Raw genomic sequence first — 19,442 nt, 5'->3', positions numbered from 1 at the left:
GTTCGGACTGACGACCTTTGATTGGGAGTCCAACTGCCGCCAGCGACTCCACCGGAGCAGGCTTGGTTTGGAGTGTTGATTGTAATTATAGCAGGGAGAAAACTGGAATGATCAAATGACCGTACAACAACTGAGGCTGGAACCGACGTTCTACTTCCCCATCCGATAGAAGGCGTAATGACACATTACTCGTCACAAGAAATGTGGACGCAATCACACTAGCATCTACACAACCGAGCCCGATTACCATTCCGGAACCATTTAATTGATGGTGGTTTTAATTTTCTGTAGTAGATAAATTTAGTTGAACCTTCCAAAATTACCTAACTTACAGACCCTCCGAAAGTGTCCCCCAGTGGCAACCCGTATCCGGTTCCGGAGTGACCAAGTTGGGTCATAGGATAATTTTTAATTTCATGATGTTTGATACGTCGCGTGATATGTTTCCTTGAATTCTCCGGAAGTGTCCCCCACTGGCACCGGTAACCGGTTACGAAGTGACCAGGTTGGGTCAGAGGATATCGGCATGACCTTAGATCAGTGGTCCTCAGCCAGCTGATCATCGCGGGCTTATTTGGAAATTTGCCCCAGAGTCGTGGGCAACATGTAAAATATAAATAAAAAATAAGTTGTAGAGTAGAATAGTTTGAAATTGAAATTTTGACAAACAACAAAATTTTTGACAACTTAGAAATTGTCACCAATTATACATAACACTACTCGACCGTAACAATATCCACTGATGCTATACTAACATGATCCGGGGTCAAAATCCGACGACCTCTTGCTTGTTACGGCGGTAGACTCGTAGATCTTAACTCCAGGGAGTCCTTGGATGACCATGTACATCCCATTACATTCATATAGTAGTCTACCATATCCACTGGTGCTATACTAACATGATCCGGGGTCAAAATCCGACGACCTCTTGCTTGTTACGGCGGTAGACTCGTAGATCTTAACTCCAGGGAGTCCTTGGATGACCATGGACATCCCATTACATTCATATAGTAGTCTACCATATCCACTGGTGCTATACGCACATGATCCGGGGTCAAAATCCGACGACCTCTTGCTTGTTACGGCGGTAGACTCGTAGATCTTAACTCCAGGGAGTCCTTGGATGACCATGGACATCCCATTACATTCATATAGTAGTCTACCATATCCACTGGTGCTATACGCACATGATCCGGGGTCAAAATCCGACGACCTCTTGCTTGTTACGGCGGTAGACTCGTAGATCTTAACTCCAGGGAGTCCTTGGATGACCATGGACATCCCATTACATTCATAAAGTAGTCTACCATATCCACTGATGCTATACGCACATAATCCGGGGTCAAAATCCGACGACCTCTTGCTTGTTACGGCGGTAGACTCGTAGATCTTAACTCCAGGAGTCCTTGGATGACCATGTACATCCCATTACATTCATATAGTAGTCTACCATATCCACTGATGCTATACGCACATAATCCGGGGTCAAAATCCGACGACATCTTGCTTGTTACGGCGGTAGACTCATAGATCTTAACTCTAGGGAGTCCTTGGATTACCATGGACATCCCGAAGTACCCATAGACCTTTGAGAAACATAAAATTTTAGTAAACAAATATATTTAAAAAAAAATGTTTTTCAAATATTTTAATTTTAAACTTTTAATATTTATTTTTATAATCGTACAAAAAATGCTAGCTGTGGACCCCCCGAACTTGACAACTTTTTTATACATTTGTATTGGTTGTTTCCGTTGTGCTTAAAGGAAATGGCTATGCACCAGGCGCCTCCATATTTTTGTAGATGGCTCATATAGTTGGGAGGAGACGCAAGTTTTTTTTAAATTGTTCGATTTTTTTATGTTAAAAAATTTACCAGCTTCTCGTCAGTCCGCGTGGACATAAAATCAAATTCTGTCGATTGCATCGGATTCGGGGATGCCTTTTCTCTGAGGAACCGATGAGATATCGTCAATCCCTTGACACAAGTTTTGTTTTGTCGAGTAGTGTAATCAATTGAAAAAAAAACAACATTCTTCATAAATTTTTCTCATCATATTTCATGTTTTAAAATATAAATGTTGTACAATTCGACAATATTTCACTTAAAAAAATATATATTTTTTTTGTTATATTTATATTAACTTTTTTTTGTTTATAATTATTTTATTGGTTTTGCGATCACATTTGGTTTGATTGTTCTATTTAAGCTTTGAATGTTTTGAACATTTTTTCAATGATTTTTTGAGTGAATTTTGAAGAAACAGTAATAAGTTTTGAAATATCCGTATGTTATAGGAAAAAATCATATTTATTGAAATTTAGAAGTTTATTTTGGTTCGAAAAATTTGTATTATTGAACAAGATAAAAAAGTGTTTTTTCAATGATTTTGAAATTTTTTAAGATCTTTTCGTACGAAGTACAATCTTCTCGTTTTATTTTCACAGAAAAAAATCAATTCTCGTAATCGTGAATTAAGTTCACGAATGTGAGAACCACGAAGGAATTTATTCATGAGTATGGTGCATTTGCACTATAAACGTGAATATATCCCTTCGTGGTTCTCGCATTCGTGAATTTAATTCACGATTACGAGAATTGATTTTTTTCCGTGTTGAATCAAAGATTAGGGCACAAAAAAATAGATCAAAAATATAATTAAATAGAATTATTATGTTCTGTCGATTTTTTAGGATAACAAAATTGAACCAAAAAATATTAGCTCGGAATTCATATTTTATAAATTCCTTATTCAATATTTCTAACAAGTTTTAGTCAGAAAGTGATCTGATGTTTAGAACTGTTGGATATTTATTTATTCTTAGTATTTTTAGCAACGTGATTCCCAGATAATACAAAGTTTTTGTCACACTATCACATTCATAATTTTATATTTTTAAAGGAAGGAATGTTTCATATTCATTATTTCCAAATTTAGAAATTTAATCGCTTTATAAATTCTACAGGAAAATAAGGCACCACTAGTTTAATACTTCCCATGACCTTATAATTATTGTTGAAATCAGAAATCAATTATGGTTATTTCGTCAAAAAAAACATATTTTTTCTTTTTAAAGCAACTTAGTTCATGATTTCTCTAGCGAACTTCATATGAGAACGCAAAGTGGGCCGGATTCCAAAATAATTTCAAAACCATCCCGAAGGCCGTACAGAAGACCTCGGTTAGCCAAATACGGCCCGCAGGCCGCATTTTGGTGACCACCGCCTTAGATGGTTATAATTTTCAAATTCATGAAGTTTGATACGTCGCATGATATGCTTCTCTGCATACTCCGGAAGTGTCCCCCAGTGGCCTCCGGTTCCGGCGTGACCAGGTTGGGTCAGAGGATATTGGCATGACCTTAGATGGTCATAATTTTCTATTTCATGAAGTTTGATATGTCGCATGATATGCTTCCTTGCATACTCCGTAAGTGTCCCCCCGTGTCCACCGGTAACTGGTTCCGGAGGGACCAGGTTGAGTCAGAGGATATTGGCATGACCTTAGATAGTCATAATTTTCTATTTCATGACGTTTGATACGTCGCATGGTAGGGTTCTTTGCATACTCCAGAAGTGTCCCCCAGTGGCCACCGGTAACCGGTTCCGGAGTGACCAGGTTGGGTCAGAGGATATTGGCATGACCTCAGATGGTAATAATTTTCTATTTCATGACGTTTGATACGTCGCATGGTAGGGTTCTTTGCATACTCCGGAAGTATCCCCCCGTGTCCACCGGTAACCGGTTCCGGCGTGACCAGGTTGGGTCATAGGATATTGGCATGACCTCAGATGGTCATAATTTTCTATTTCATGACGTTTGATATGTCGCATGATATGCTTCCTTGCATACTCCGGAATTGTTCCCCAGTGGCCACCGGTAACCGGTTCCGGAGTGACCAGGTTGGGTCAGAGGATATTGGCATGACCTCAGATGGTCATAATTTTCAATTTCATGAAGTTTGATACGTCGCATGGTAGGGTTCTTTGCATACTCCGGAAGTGTCCCCCAGTGTCCACCGGTAACCGGTTCCAGCGTGACCAGGTTGGGTCATAGGATATTGGCATGTCCTTAGATGGTCATAATTTTCTATTTCATGAAGTTTGATACGTCGCATGGTAGGGTTCTTTGCATACTCCGGCAGTGTTCCCCAGTGGCCACCGGTAACCGGTTCCGGAGTGACCAGGTTAGTTCAGAGGATATCGGCATGACCTCAGATGTTCATAATTTTCAATTTCATGAAGTTTGATATGTCGCATGATATGCTTCCCTGCATACTCCGGAAGTGTCCCCCAGTGGCCACCGGTAACCGGTTCCGGAGTGACCAGGGTGAGTCAGAGGATATCGGAATGACTTCAGATGGTCATAATTTTCAATTTCATGAAGTTTGATATGCAACATGACGGGTTTCTAGCGATACCATTATTGGAACCGTTTTGGTGGTACCCTAGAACCGGTTCCGGATTGGCCACAGTTGGCCGGAACGATCCCAAACAGTCAGGGGTAGTATATAGTATACGAATGTAATGATTTACAAAAAATCCGGTTGAAAAAATTGACTAATGTGTTGATTTTATAAAAAAAGCTGAAAAAATCATGTTTTTCGGATGTTCCGGGTTAACGGAACCGGTGTCCACTTTTGACAAATCATCTCTACGGGAGCTTAAAGTTGAGGTTATTACCCGTCAAATGCAACTGGAAGCAACCCGCTATGTGTTATCGTTCCAGAGATACAGGTCCTCAAAGTCGGGGCCTCAAAAAGGACTATTTTCGGTTGTAGCAGGTTCCCGGTGGCCACAGTGCCCAAAACCGGTTCTGCCAGTCGGAATCGCAAAGTAGACATTCTAACCTTTCATTTGCGGCCAAGACACCCAAAATCGGTCAAGATTCCAAATTTTGGCAGCCAAATACATTTCTGGGTCATATAGACCCGAGTACCATAAGTGTGACTTTTTTTCTGGGGGGCACTTCCGGTGGCCACCGGAAGTCCAATTTTGGCTCAAATGTGTGTCTTGGTAAGATGCACAAAGTCATAAAATTTCAGCTCTGTAAGTGCCAAAGGTCAAAAGTTACGATAACTTTTATCATGCTCTTGGGTCATATAGACCCGAAGACCATGCCCGGGTTAAGAAGGCGCAGCACAAATTCGCAACTTGGCAAATTTGCAAAATGCAAAGTTTCTCTTGGGCCCTGCTGAGGGCGCCAAATTGTTTAAGGAGGGTGACCTTTTGTTAAAGAACTTGTTAGTCGACGACTAACCTCGACTAACCTAAAGCTCAGCCCTGATCTCCCTTAGGCTTTTTTTTTTAATTTGCAAAAATGGCACTTTGGGCGCCCTGGGGCTACCTGAGGGGGCGCTCTATCTTTTTTAAGAAGGCGCAGCACAAATTCGCAACTTGGCAAATTTGCAAAATGCAAAGTTTCTCTTGGGCCCTGCTGAGGGCGCCAAATTGTTTAAGGAGGGTGACCTTTTTGTTAAAGAACTTGTTAGTCGACGACTAACCTCGACTAACCTAAAGCTCAGCCCTGATCTCCCTTAGGCTTTTTTTTTATTTTGCAAAAATGGCACTTTGGGCGCCCTGGGGCTACCTGAGGGGGCGCTCTATCTTTTTTAAGAAGGCGCAGCACAAATTCGCAACTTGGCAAATTTGCAAAATGCAAAGTTTCTCTTGGGCCCTGCTGAGGGCGCCAAATTGTTTAAGGAGGGTGACCTTTTTGTTAAAGAACTTGTTAGTCGACGACTAACCTCGACTAAAATAAAACTCAGCCCTGATCTCCCTTAGGCTTTTGTTTTAATTTGCAAAAATGGCACTTTGGGCGCCCTGGGGCTACCTGAGGGGGCGCTCTATCTTTTTTAAGAAGGCGCAGCACAAATCCGCAACTTGGCAAATTTGCAAAATGCAAAGTTTCTCTTGGGCCCTGCTGAGGGCGCCAAATTGTTTAAGGAGGGCGACCTTTTTGTTAAAGAACTTCTTAGTCGACGACTAACCTCGACTAACCTACAGCTCAGCCCTGCTCTGCCCCATTCGAATTTACATGTGAATGTCATGTGCAAATCACATAGGGGGATGGCGTCGCTATTTTTAGACCACGTTTTCCACTTTTTCTCATCGAAACCGACTACTTTATCGACTTCATTTTGCTGGGCGAGATAGGACGCCGTCTATTTTTAGACGATGACTCAGCACTTTTACACTCTTGCGCTTAAAAAAAAACAGGTGGCAGCACGATGTAACGCCACGTCCCTATAGAAATTTGTCATCGCGGGACGCGATAAATTCAAAAGCAAAACACGTTAACCTAACGTGTCATCCCACATGATTATCACATGAAATATTTATGAAAAAGAAATGGATTGCACATTAAAATCAAATGATTTTCTTTTAACTTACAAGTGAGGATATTATGTAACATATTTTTGCCTATTCTGATTGAGTGTAAAATAAAAATACGTTTATTATTTTTTTGATTTTTGCCTTAGCATAAGCAAAACTTAACAAACACTTTTGCATGATTAACACCTTAACTCCCAAGCTCAAGAAAAAGGGGGAATTGGTATGGAAATTCCCCCCTTTTCTCGAGCTTGGGAGTTCAGGTGTTAATCAAAAACTTCACTTTTTCGAGAACGATTCACACTTTAAAAAAGATGTACATTCAACGATCAGCAAAAATTGTCTTCTATGCCACACACCGAATCTCTCACACTCTCCCACACTGGAACAAGCCTGGACGGGGTCTTGGAAAGTCCTCTTCCATGGGAATCCCTAAAGTTCTCCTATCCGTGATTACCTGTAGAAATATTAGAAATTTTCTGCTAAGTATTAATCATTGTAATGTATTCAATAGAAATTACTTACCATATTATTAAAAATAATCCAGCAATATGTTATACATTAAAATCCATTTTTCGGGATGAAATTGAAATTAAGAGAGCGGGCTCTAGCTCGGACTTTACGAAAGTTGCCATCTTGCTTTAGGATTAATTTTCGTCATCGATAGCATTTGAAACTAACGTGAATTTCACTTGGAAATCAAAGGACAAGTCGATTGGAGCAAATCAAAATGAAATTCATTCGAATCTCACGTGACTTACACTTCAAAACCGATGGACAAGCCGATTGGGGCAAATCATGGTGAACATCATTTGAATCTCACGTGAACACCATGCGAAAAATGAGTGAATGTTTGTTTGCCAATGATCAACTGGAGCTGAATGAATTTCACATTCATTTGAAATGAAGAGCACATGAGAGTCAAAGGAAAAGCACGTGAAGTTATCGTGTTGGTTTTTGGAGTACAGTCATCCCACATATTCGGAACACCCACAAATTCGGAACACTTTGGTGGTAATTTGTCAATAGGATGCCAAATGCAACTTTTCTGTCGACCCTGCTATTTTTAGGACCTTTATTTGTACATTATCTTGTTATTCCACTAGTAAAAGTAGTACTTTTTCAACAACAAACTGCATTTCAAGATTATTTTATCCAGAGCAGCAAATACTGCCTCCAAATTGCCTGTTCCATGATTGTGGGATGTTATTGTGCCTCCCACAATTGTGGAACACCTGAATTTAACTGATATTTTCACAAAAAAGTTATCAGACCATTCATAAAACATTGCTAAGCATGTGTTTTATTGGTTTCAGATTGTGAAGTGAGTATTTTGTAAAAATATGTACTCCTTGAGAGAAAAAAGTTTGTTTACATCGTAAGAATAAAGTGTTCCGAATTTGTGGATTTCAAGGGTCAATGTTTTTCTTTAAAAACTTGATATAAAACGTAAAAATGTACAGCCAGTCTATACATCAATCGAAAGATCTCAAGAAAAGCTTTCACATGAAGGTAAAAGCAAATCATTATGTTCGATTAACGATTTTCTATGATTTGTTGAACATTGGCCGATCTGTAAACCGTTCCGAATATGTGGGATGACTGTAGCTCACCTGAAAAAACATTTGATTTTGCTATGTTGGTTTCAAATTGTTACACTCAGAATTAGAGTTGATAAGTTTGCGAAGCGTAGTGTCAGATAAGTCGGCGCGAAAATTCGATTTATTTCCGAAACCACAATATTTCTTACGACTTTGTGGCCGCTCCCTCCCAATCAAACCGTTTTCCGCATGACGGGTTCATTCCGCTTCGAAAATTGTTTCGAAATTTTCTAAACGGAATCTCCGGTTGGACTCCGTTTAGATTCCGTTTGAGCCATTTTGGTACATTAGCGACACCTGCTGGTGTACGGCCGAACTTCGGTGACACTTCGCCGCGTTTCGCCGAAGCGGTTTTTCTTTTATTGTGTGAGTGTGGTCTGCGTCAAACGTACGTCAAAGTGTGCGCTAGAAAATATCGCGATCGCAGCAGTCAAAGCCCGCGTGGAGGAAATCCTCTTCCAGAGGGATAGTTTTTGAGGTTTGAACTTGCTTTCAAGTGGAGGAACATTATTTATTAATATTAACATTATTTTTGCCCTTTTGCAGAACCAAGCCATCTAGCCAGGAGGGAAGTCTCATCGAACTTTTGCAGCAAATTCTATCGGTGATGTCGCACGGCAAGCATCGTGAATTCGGCCTCGTCAACTCGACGTACACGCGCTTTGTGCAGCAGCTGTGCCGGGACTTTCCGCGGGAACATGTACCGGTTGTGCTAACGCCGCTGTTCTACCCGGAGGACTCGGAAGTTGCGGCCGAATCGTCCGTAATGGACACTGTCTGGGGCAGTCAGGTGATGGAGATCGGATACACGTTGAGGGCTGCAAGAACCACCTGCTGAAGGTTGGCGGCCAGGAGATTTCGGCGCAGACTGTGGCCAAGATTATTTTCGCTGTCGGAGAGTCCTCCGGGTAGAGCAGCGGCGTTAGCACAACCGGTACATGTTCCCGGTGCCGCTTAGAATGACGTTGTAGGCCGCCCCGAGGGATAGTGTTTTGTTAAACTGGAAACAAAAATTAAAAATAAAGGGCCTTGGGGTTGGATCGCGTTTTATTTAACGACAAATAAATAAAAAAAAGCTTTAAAATAATAAAAACCAATTGTTGAAGCAACTTTTTTTGGTTGAAATCAAATCTAATTTAAACTCAGAGTCAGATTTGCGATGCCTTTCCGTAGGGTCGTAAGAATTTTCGCGTCCGCCGTCGGTGTTTTTCGTTTTATTTTTCGCGTGCGTATGTGTGTGTGAAGGTGCGGCTGGCTTTGGCTGTCCCGATGACAGTTGAGCCAGTCAGATTTGCGATTCCTTTCCGTAGGGTCGTAAGAATTTTTGCGTCCGCCGTCGGTGTGTTTTTCGTTTTTTTCCGCGTGCGTGTGTGTGTGTGAAGGTGCGGCTGGCTCAGGCTGTCCCGATGACAGTTGAGCCAGTCAGATTTGCGATTCCTTTCCGTAGGGTCGTAAGAATTTTCGCGTCCGCCGTCGGTGTGTTTTTCGTTTTTTTCGCGTGCGTGTGTGCGTGTGAAGGTGCGGCTGGCTTTGGCTGTCCCGATGACAGTTGAGCCAGTCAGATTTGCGATTCCTTTCCGTAGGGTCGTTAGAATTTTTGCGTCCGCCGTCGGTGTGTTTTTCGTTTTTTTCGCGTGCGTGTGTGCGTGTGAAGGTGCGGCTGGCTTTGGCTGTCCCGATGACAGCTAGCCAGTTCGATTTGACCCTATAAAAACCCTATCATACCATTTCAGCTCGATACACATCGAATCTCGTCGTTCGCACCGTTAATCAGTACCTCACTAAACATCAATCATTTAAAACTCGTAAAATCATCTCAAGTTAAAAGTTACATTGTTTAATCCTTCATTCTTTAATTACAAATGATTTTGGTTCTATCTTTCCACAGCCGGCTGTCTAAGACTAAACCATTTCATTTAAAATTTAACAACAGTTAAACGGGAAATGTCTCATCCGCAGCATCCGATTGTATGCCTTGAGAATAATATATAATACCTTTAAACAAACACTATGATTTTGGGTCAAATCATCATCTTCTATGATGAATCCTGACCAAGCACCCTAGCCTACTAACAAATTTTCAGGTTTCTGGCGCTTGTGGGGTGTAAGCACAGAGTAAATCAGCTGCCCTAGTAGCAACCTGCGCTAACTAACATTCCCGTCCCTTAAAATCGAGGTCTACAAACTGACATGGCGGGCGCCGTTGGTGGCCAATGACTGTTACCTATTCGCAACTGATCTAGCTTTAGCAATCATGGTGTTTTATCTTTTCAGCGCATTCATACATGCTGTTGATAAGGGAAACACCACTAGATCGTCGAAGCCTATAATCAGTAGTGCTGAAAGGATATTACGGTTCTGTTCAGCAACGGAGGGGCAACCATGGGTGATCTCTCATGCTCATGCTCATGCTCATGAAATCGAATCTAATTTGAACTCAACCTAAACAAAAAAAGAAAACCAGAAAGAAAAGAAGAAGAAGAAGCAGCTGTCAAAACCAACCCGTCCATTCCGTTTAAATTCCGCTTGAACCGATTTGCGGCGAAAACTCAAACGGAACCGGTTCCCGGTCGGAAAAAAAATCTGGTAAATTTGAGTGTCTGGCGCAGGCGGACGTTTGTCGTGCAGTTCAGACACACTTGGCACATTTCTTTTAGCCAGGTTTTGCGTGACGCCCGACGAATCTGGCGAAAATCTGGCGGGATAACTCACAGCTGTCTGGCACAAAACCAATCGGTTCAATCGGTTGAACCGTGCACGACCGGTTTGTTGCATATTCGCCAGAATTCTGGCAACATTCTTGGGCCAGTCGGGGGGAAAATCTGCCAGACGTCTTGCGCAGCTAAGTGCAGCGCCCAAGACAAAACGCCCACCAGGCGCCCCCCTTTTCCGTCTGGGTTGTTGCGTTTGAAACGGAATACGTTTTAGAATCTAAAACGAACACTGTTTAGAATTCGAATCGAACTTTTTTCGCTCAAGCGGAATTCTAAACGGAATTCAAACGGAACGCGCTGAGTGGGCTAGTTAACTCAATCCGAATTCTGAAACGGAATCTATTTAGAATCGTATACAAATACCGTTTCAAACGCAACAACCGGTTCCGTGTTCGAACCGGTTGTTGCATTTGAAACGGAATTTGTGTACGATTCTAATTAGATTCCGTTTCAGAATTCGGATTGATTTGACTGGGTCGTTTTGTTCGCGCTCCCGGGTACACAACAAACATAAACATCAGTTTGACGTTTTTATGCAGCGACGCAGCAGGGCCAAATTCCCGGAAAAAATATATTGCAGACTTTTTATCACCAAACATTCTGTAAAACAGATTTTATTCCAATATTTTTTTTCTGGTCGTTTCTAGAAATTGATTTAAAAGCCGATTTTTGTGTGACATACTTTATGGATGACGCCTAGGTAGCTGTAATGGAATTTAAAAGTGCTAATATGCCAACATTAGGTGCACGATGGAATTGCATGCTGTTCCCTTAGTCTTAGTAAACAATGTCTTATGAGTTGTATATTTTAGTAAAAAGTTCTTGTAAATCTTCGTCGAGACAAAATGATGTATTCAGCAACATGATTAATACAGACTTTTTTAAGAAGAGATGCAGACTCTCATTTGAAACAATGTGGCAACCGGGCGATACGCATGCTGCGCGACTCTTGCGCGTAAGCAAAAAGACCCGGCTTTTGAGGTTATGCAAAATCACCATTTTGCAGCTACAAAAACTTTTCCATGTCATAACTTTAAAAGTACTTCAGTAAACATAATAAAATTTAATAGGGTCTTAGGGGACCCCAAAACGAACAGAATAAGGCGGATCCGGCCAAAATCGGTTCAGTCAATTCTGAGATAATCGTATGAAAAAAAAATCATGTCTACACACATCCCCACAGACATTTGTTCAGAATTTGATTCGTCGAGATTCGAGTCGATAGGTATACGTGAAGGTATATCTAGGAGGTTTATTTAAGAAGTTCATTTTTCGAGTGATTTTATAGCCTTGCCTCAGTGAGGTAAGGAAGGCAAAACTAAATTTTAACAATTTTTTATATAAACTTACTAAACAAAGTTATCAAAAGTTCAAAGTTGTTACAAACTGGCTAGAGGTACTTGTATTTGGCACAGAAACAACATTTCATAAAATAATTCCCTTAAATCGATCAGATTTTGTACTTTTATTAGGTGTACGTACAATTATTTGACCTCTTTTGCTAACTTTGTTCAGTAAACTATTTTTGTATTTCTTTAGAATAATTTTTATACAAATCCAATAAATGGATCTTGAAGAGGACATTCTGACGCGTCGATTGATGTATAAAACTTGGTACTGTAGTCGAATTTTATGTACTTTTACATCACAAAAAGTTTCCGTCCGAGGGTTCGGACAAATATTTGACTCACTGTATTTTTTTACTTGTTGTTAATGGGAATTGAGTTTTACGGACATCCGTCGACTTTGAGACACAAATTAGGTTAATAAAAGGAATTTATGAAATCATTTATTCAAAAAACATAAATTTCCAGGAAAAATGAAGCCATCGCCTAATCAAACAAAATTAATTTGCTGGCCGCTAAGTTCAACTTATTTGGCCTAAAAAAATTGAGAAGAGACAACAAAAATATATTTTGCATATTTTTTTTAACAAAGTTATTGCCTTAGTGTGATTCGTACCTACTTTTCAGCTTATTTTTCAACAATGTTAGTTGTTGTTAAAATTCAAATAATTCAGAAATAGTTTTTAATATGTAAAAAATAGCAAATTATTTGGCATGTTCTAACAAAATTTCTTTTTTTGATTAGGCAATGAATCAACTTTTCTGTTCTAGACATTTTTATAAGAGATAGGTACCTATCCGTAAAATTTAAAAAAAAATGTATTGCAGGTTCGTACAGATGACTCAACATCAGACGATAGCTCACAGGCAATACAGTACACAGTAAATACGAAAATTTCTCAGTCACAGCTTTACCCAGATAACAATACTACAAGCATAGGACTACGTCGTTTACACTCCTATCCTAGTGGATCAGATACTGATACAAGTCCACCACAACCTATGAGACCGATTGGTAAACCACCCGTGCCAGAACGTAATTCAGATCTTCTATCCAAAGTGAACGGTAAACGAATTCCTCCTCCTCCTCCTCCTCGCACTAGTTCACGTAGCCCTTTAGCCAGTCCAACAAGCCCAAATATGCCTGATCATCAATCTCTAGATATTTGTCTAAGTTCGATTAACCTTGAACATTATTCAAAAGAATCTGAAATAGATTCAAGCTTTGAATCATTTGACTCGGATAATTCACAACGCCAGCAAGTATTAGAAGAGCGCCATCAAGAATTATTAAAGAAACAAAAGCAGTTGCAAGAGCAATATCAAAAACTGCAGCAATTGAATAAAAATAGTATACCTTTGGCATCTTCCACCATCAATGATGATTTAATAGTAACCCGCGAACTGAATTTTCCCGGTAAATTAAGACCCATGAAAAATAGTGATGAAAGCTGCATAGAAATGACTAATATGCAATCGGCCACTAATGGAAACATTCCTTCAGATACTACTAACGACCTCAACTTAGTATCCGGCTCTGTAATGAATATTTCTAAAACAACAAATAAAGTTTATGAAACTGATATACTGTGAAATAAATTCTGGTGTACCACATAATCACAGCACACAATTGTTTTGTTATGATTCATTTGAGAAACGCACGCCCGTCCCCAATGGGAATAATTACAAGTAGGCTCGATTTTTCACACTGGGTTGTACATACTATATATACGCCTGTAAGTTTGTCAATTCTTTAGTTTAAACCCCAAAGTTCAAACTATCCAGAAAAAATAGAGAATCCCTTTTACAAGGAGATCACACACACTACCAAACGTTTGTTTTGATAGTGTGCGTGAGCGCTGTGTAAAAAGTGACAGTTCGTCACTTTTTAGTTTGAGTTTGACCAACCCACTAAAAAAGTGTCAACCGAAAAAGCGACCAACCACCGGGGGTTGAGTATATAATGAAAAGTTGTGATTTGTGAAGAAATCTTACAAATCCATATTTCGCAACTTCCCATGTTACATTGTTATTTTCAGATGGTATTTTTCGACAGAAAATTTGAAAGGGCTGATTTTTAAGTGAAAGTGCATCGCGCTATCTGAAATAAGGGTGTACCAAAAAACATGATTTTCTGAGTTCAATATCCCACTTTACATATGATTTTTTGAGTTCAACCCATATAACCATTTTTATGCTTGTAGTATCTGTACTCAAAAAATCGTATGAAATGTGGGATATTGAACTCAGAAAATCATGATTTTTGGTAAGGGTGTAAGCCCAATGCACTGTTTACAAAAAAAAAATAGTCACAAGAAGTTATTTTAATGTTGAAAACTGTCATCTGAAAACATAAAAGAACTATGAAAACAAGTGTTATATCGGTGTTTTTTTTCTATTTTCTGAAAATATATAAATGTACTAACTCTAACTTATTTATATAAAATTGATTGTTTTGTTTGAATAGGGGTCAGGCCCGTAGCCAGGGGGGGGGGGCTACCGGGCTGCAGCCCCCCCCCCCCCAATTTTTCCCATTTTTTTTAAATTGTACTGCCTTAAAAAAATCTCAAAATAATGATTGTGTGTACTACCTTAAAAATAATCTCAAAACAATGATTGTGTGTTCTCTCCACAGAAATAATTTGTAAGATAGAGAATCAAGAATAGATTGATCAACCGAAGTAATTTGCCTGTCCATTGCCGAGCTCAGTTTTCGTAGATTATGGATCCAATATTTAAAAATTGAGCTGCAGATTTGAACATCGTTCCATTCAGTAACATTTCATTTATCCCATAGTTTTAGCCAGAGTCTCGGCCCGAAACTTCAAACACGAACAAAAGCAGCGAACCGAAGATTGGCAATGACGTTTTGGAATTTTGACAGTTTGGAACGCATGAATTACCCCATTATCGGTTTCCCGCATGGGTGATGTGGAAATTGTTGCACATGGCTGAAGTTGGGAATTTTGCAACTTATTTTAATGTATGCTAAATTTCAAATTTTAAACACGAATCTACAGCGAATCGATGTGAAAACTAAAGATACACTAAAGGCACGATGATTTGATGTGCAATCTTGATCAGAACCGCGATAAAAGCGGTATAAATTGAAAAATAATATTGATCCTTTCACTGTAACTTGGATTTTGCCCGCACTTAGTTCTCGCACTTTTGACAACAACATTTCATAAAACTAGGCAACCAGCTTTTGTTTATTTACATTTCCAGTCGCAGTTTCCACCAAAATGGACGTTTCGCACTTTTAAATTGCGATTGACAGCTTAAAAACGATCGGCAACCGCGGCTCGCTTTGACCTTTTTTGCGAAAATTTTAAATTTTCCAAGCCAGTTTGACAAGTCGCAATAGTGCGATCGATAGCAATAATATAGTGCAAAGTCCAAGTTAGTGGGAATTGCGCAATAATAACACAAATTCTGGTCAAGAATTTAACGAATTTTTGTCTGTTTTGTAAGACTTAATGTTATTGCACAATGGTTATAGATATTTTTTACAAAAATGAAATTTTTTCGGTTCGTCCACAAAAAATCACATGTTTGTAAACAAACGACGCCATATTGTCAATGTTGTTCGGTAGCTTTTATCAGGCCATCGCCGGGGCCCTGGTTTTAGCATTACATTGGTTAGGTGGTCCAAATCTAGGCTTTCTTGAGGCTACCCCCTAAAATCAAAGATTGATCACTAGCCTAAGTTCCAAATTTGAGCTTTTTATGACCACTGACCACCAAGTTTAGGAATAACCGGCTCCGTGGCTTAATGGTTGCGGCTTCTGCCTCGAATGAAGAAGGTTCAGGGATCAAATCCCGGTCGGTTCCCTTGAAATTTGGAAACAGGAATTGAACTTTAAATATGAACAAAAAACCTTTAGGTGGGTGGGATTCGAACTCACACCCTTTGGATTGATGGTCTGGGACGCTAACCAGTCGGCCATCATGGAGTTAATGCTCTAGAACTGAATTGATCCGTAGTGGCGATATAATGTCACAAGGTATAACATATCAATCCATTATATAACTACTAACACCGTCTCAAAACAGCCCAGGGCCATCTCATATACTCATGAACTGGACGAGGGAGTCGTGGATTGCCTGGCCCGAGTCATCTGCATTACCGATCTTTGTCCGTACAATTTCAGAAGAAATCGTTAGCCAGAGAAAGGTATTCGCTTCAAAGGTTCTTGAGATATATGGTGGTTACTAACCGAACCGTCTCAGTTGAAATATACTGTGGTCATGGCCAAGTCCTGCCAAGGCGGGGGTTCAAATACATACATACATACATACATACTGACCACCAAGTTTAGGAAAAATCGTTAAAATGTATGGAGAAAAGCAACTGTTTCAGTTTTTGACCTGTGGAAGGCGCAATAACTACCCAGTTCTTACCAATTTTCATAACTAATATCTTCTTTAAATTTGGAAAAAGTTTCCCGAAGACATCTTATTTTTTGGGTTTAATTAATTTTTAAACTCATGTCTGTGCTAGCTTGCCTGGCAATGCACCTGTTATGTTGCGCAATAATGGCCATTTTCGGAAGCTAATAATTCTTTAGCAAAAACCCTTAAATCTCGTTGTCTTAATTATGATAGTCGAACATAAGTAAAAAAAAAGTAATCCACTTTAACGACTCCCGGGTCTTTTGTGGTCTCTGTTGCAAGTTTCTGCTCATTTCTAGGCGTCCAAAGGTTATGTGTGGTGAGCCACCCAAAATCTCTTTTATTCCCATATTGTTTTGGTCACCGAGAACTGATGTTAATTTAATCTAATCGGTTTTATCGGTGATATCTGACGCAAATTTTAGAAGAAAGATAATGAAATTTTAGGTGGATAGGTCGACTAAGAGTCATAGAAGAAGATATAAAGGACGGAAAACTAAGTCAGCGAAGGGCCATTTGAGGAAGTATGTGTGTGTGATCAAGTCTTTTAGCCTTCTAATTTGGCTCTGTACAAGTACTGAGTGAAACACACAGTAAATGTACAGAGACAAATTATTCCTGCAGCGTCATCCATATGACTCCCGGACGGCCAAAAGAAATGATCGCACACCGCCTATACATACAACCGGCACGTTACTTTGGTTCTACCGATGACATTTATTGCGTTCGAATATTTCGGGGATGTGTCTTGAGCCTTGCTCTGGTAGCTTGGTATTCAAGACAAAGCCGTACTGCATTACCCTTGCGCTCCATAAATAGAACAGTTCTAATTTACTTTTCTTTTATCCGAAAACTTTTATTCCCATATTGTTTTGGTCACCGAGAACTGATGTTAATTTAATCTAATCGGTTTTATCGGTGAAATCTGACGCAAACTGTTCTATTTATGGAGCGCAAGGGTAATGCAGTACGGCTTTGTCTTGAGTACCAAGCTACCAGAGCAAGGCTCAAGACACATCCCCGAAATATTCGAACGCAATAAATGTCATCGGTAGAACCAAAGTAACGTGCCGGTTGTATGTATAGGCGGTGTGCGATCATTTCTTTTGGCCGTCCGGGAGTCATATGGATGACGCTGCAGGAATAATTTGTCTCTGTACATTTACTGTGTGTTTCACTCAGTACTTGTACAGAGCCAAATTAGAAGGCTAAAAGACTTGATCACACACACATACTTCCTCAAATGGCCCTTCGCTGACTTAGTTTTCCGTCCTTTATATCTTCTTCTATGACTCTTAGTCGACCTATCCACCTAAAATTTCATTATCTTTCTTCTAAAATTTGCGTCAGATTTCACCGATAAAACCGATTAGATTAAATTAAAATCTCTTTTACGCAAATGGACCGACGTTTTACTTCCCCATCCGATAGAAGGCTCGAACTTAAGTATGACCCCTGAAGAAACATACAATAATTTAGAATTTTTAGATTCAAAGTGGCGGCCAAAATGGTGGCCAAAATGGTGGCCAAGAAATATTGTTCAAATCTAACTCAAATGTGGTTACAGATGCCGAATTTGATGTTAAAAGCAAGCAAATAAAAAAACGATTTCAATTTGTTCATGATTCGATTATCCGAAGTCCTTCGAACTTTTGGATAATCGGCTTGTCGAATTTGGACTGCAAAATTAATAACCCTTCTTTATTTGCATTAAAACCTCTTATCTTTTTGTGGCAGTGCGTGGCCGAATGGTTACGCTGTCCGCTTTGTAAGCGGATGATTCTGGGTTCGATTCCCATCTGCTGCAACCTTCCATCGGATGAGGAAGTCAAATGTCGGTCCCGGCCTTGGTTGTTGTTAGGCCGTTAAGTCATTCGGGGTGTAGGAGTCGTCTCCATGCCATTAGTACAAACAACACACCAAACCAAGCCTACTCCGGTGGAATCGCTGGCGGCGGTTGGACTCGCAATCCAAAGGTCGTCAGTTCAAACACTGGGGTGGAAGGTTCCTTGGAGTAGAAAGAGGTTTGGGTGCTCTCCCCATTCAAGCCTTCGGACTCCTAGGTTCGAGCAGAAACTTGCAATAGAGACCACAAAAGACCCGGGGGTCGTTAATGTGGATGGTTTGATTTTGATTTTGATCTTTTTGAGGACCTTCATACTATTAACAAATGATTTTTTCTACATTTTTCAAAATATGCCATAATTTCTACAAAATTCAGATTTTGATTTCAAAATCTAATTTCGATTATTATCAGAAATACACTTCCAATATATATCTTTTTGGTTTTTAGAATATGGTTAGTTACATATCTGAGACCTTGAAGAAAAATGCTTAAGAAATATCCGTGTGTAATTTTTATTACTTTTTCGTAATCCTTTTTCCCGAAACCACTCGTCCAAAATGCTTACTTTTGGTCACATTTATTTGTTTCCACCGTGGCCACTCTCCAATTTTTATTTAATATATCAAAAATCGAAAGATCAACTAAGTGAATCCTTATTATCAACTAATTTTCGCTTTGTGCATGAGTTTGCGATTTTTGAAGCAAGAAATTAAATGATAAAAATATTCAAAATGTAAAAATGCTTGGATTCAAAAACTCTGCAATTAAATTAATTAAACATCATTTTCAAATTGTTAAATTTCTGATAAATAATTCATTTTTAAACTTTTTCATTTCAAATTTTTGGATTTTATGGATTAGAATTTCCATTTTGAAGATTTTAAAATTTCTTTATTATTTTTTTTAAATTGTATTTCATTGTAAATATTTTCCAAAGTGTATGTTGCCATCCTTTCAAAAGGGGCAGAGGGCAAATGCAATATTTTTTTTAATAGCTTCACAGCTTGAATGGAAATGGAAGTCTAATCAACTGAAAACAGTTATTTTTGTATTCATAACTTATTTCGATTAAGTCCTTTTAGGAGCAGTGACAACAAATTTGAAATGTTTTTTTCTGCGTTGATAATCATGTACGACATGTTTGGGCTCGTTTAAAAATATTTAATATTTTTGTAACTTTCGTTGAACCGCGGCAAGTTTTTTTTC

At 39.4% G+C, this 19,442-nt stretch overlaps 2 protein-coding genes across 2 annotated transcripts in view; both read left to right on the top strand.

Annotated features, from left to right (window-relative positions):
• The window catches only part of LOC119769132, a 113,647-nt gene extending 104,874 nt beyond the window's left edge, over positions 1-8,773 (top strand). Inside the window, exon 5 of the mRNA XM_038261033.1 lies at positions 8,482-8,773. Within this exon, the coding sequence (XP_038116961.1) occupies positions 8,482-8,773 (292 nt within the window). The remainder of the gene's footprint in view (positions 1-8,481) is intronic.
• A 4,026-nt stretch (positions 8,774-12,799) lies between these two features.
• On the top strand, positions 12,800-13,625 carry LOC119769131 (coiled-coil domain-containing protein AGAP005037-like; the record flags this gene model as incomplete). The annotated part of the gene is made up of 1 exon (XM_038261032.1): positions 12,800-13,625. A coding segment is annotated over one exon (789 nt), but the record flags the coding sequence as incomplete, so codon positions are not given.
• Positions 13,626-19,442: the final 5,817 nt, after the last annotated feature.

Source organism: Culex quinquefasciatus, chromosome 3 (genome assembly GCF_015732765.1).
Source record: "Culex quinquefasciatus strain JHB chromosome 3, VPISU_Cqui_1.0_pri_paternal, whole genome shotgun sequence".
In the NCBI taxonomy this organism is placed as follows: Eukaryota; Metazoa; Arthropoda; class Insecta; order Diptera; family Culicidae; genus Culex; species Culex quinquefasciatus.
The sequence above is the reverse complement of the archived record's forward strand: the minus strand, read 5'-3'. Positions and strand labels throughout refer to the sequence as shown.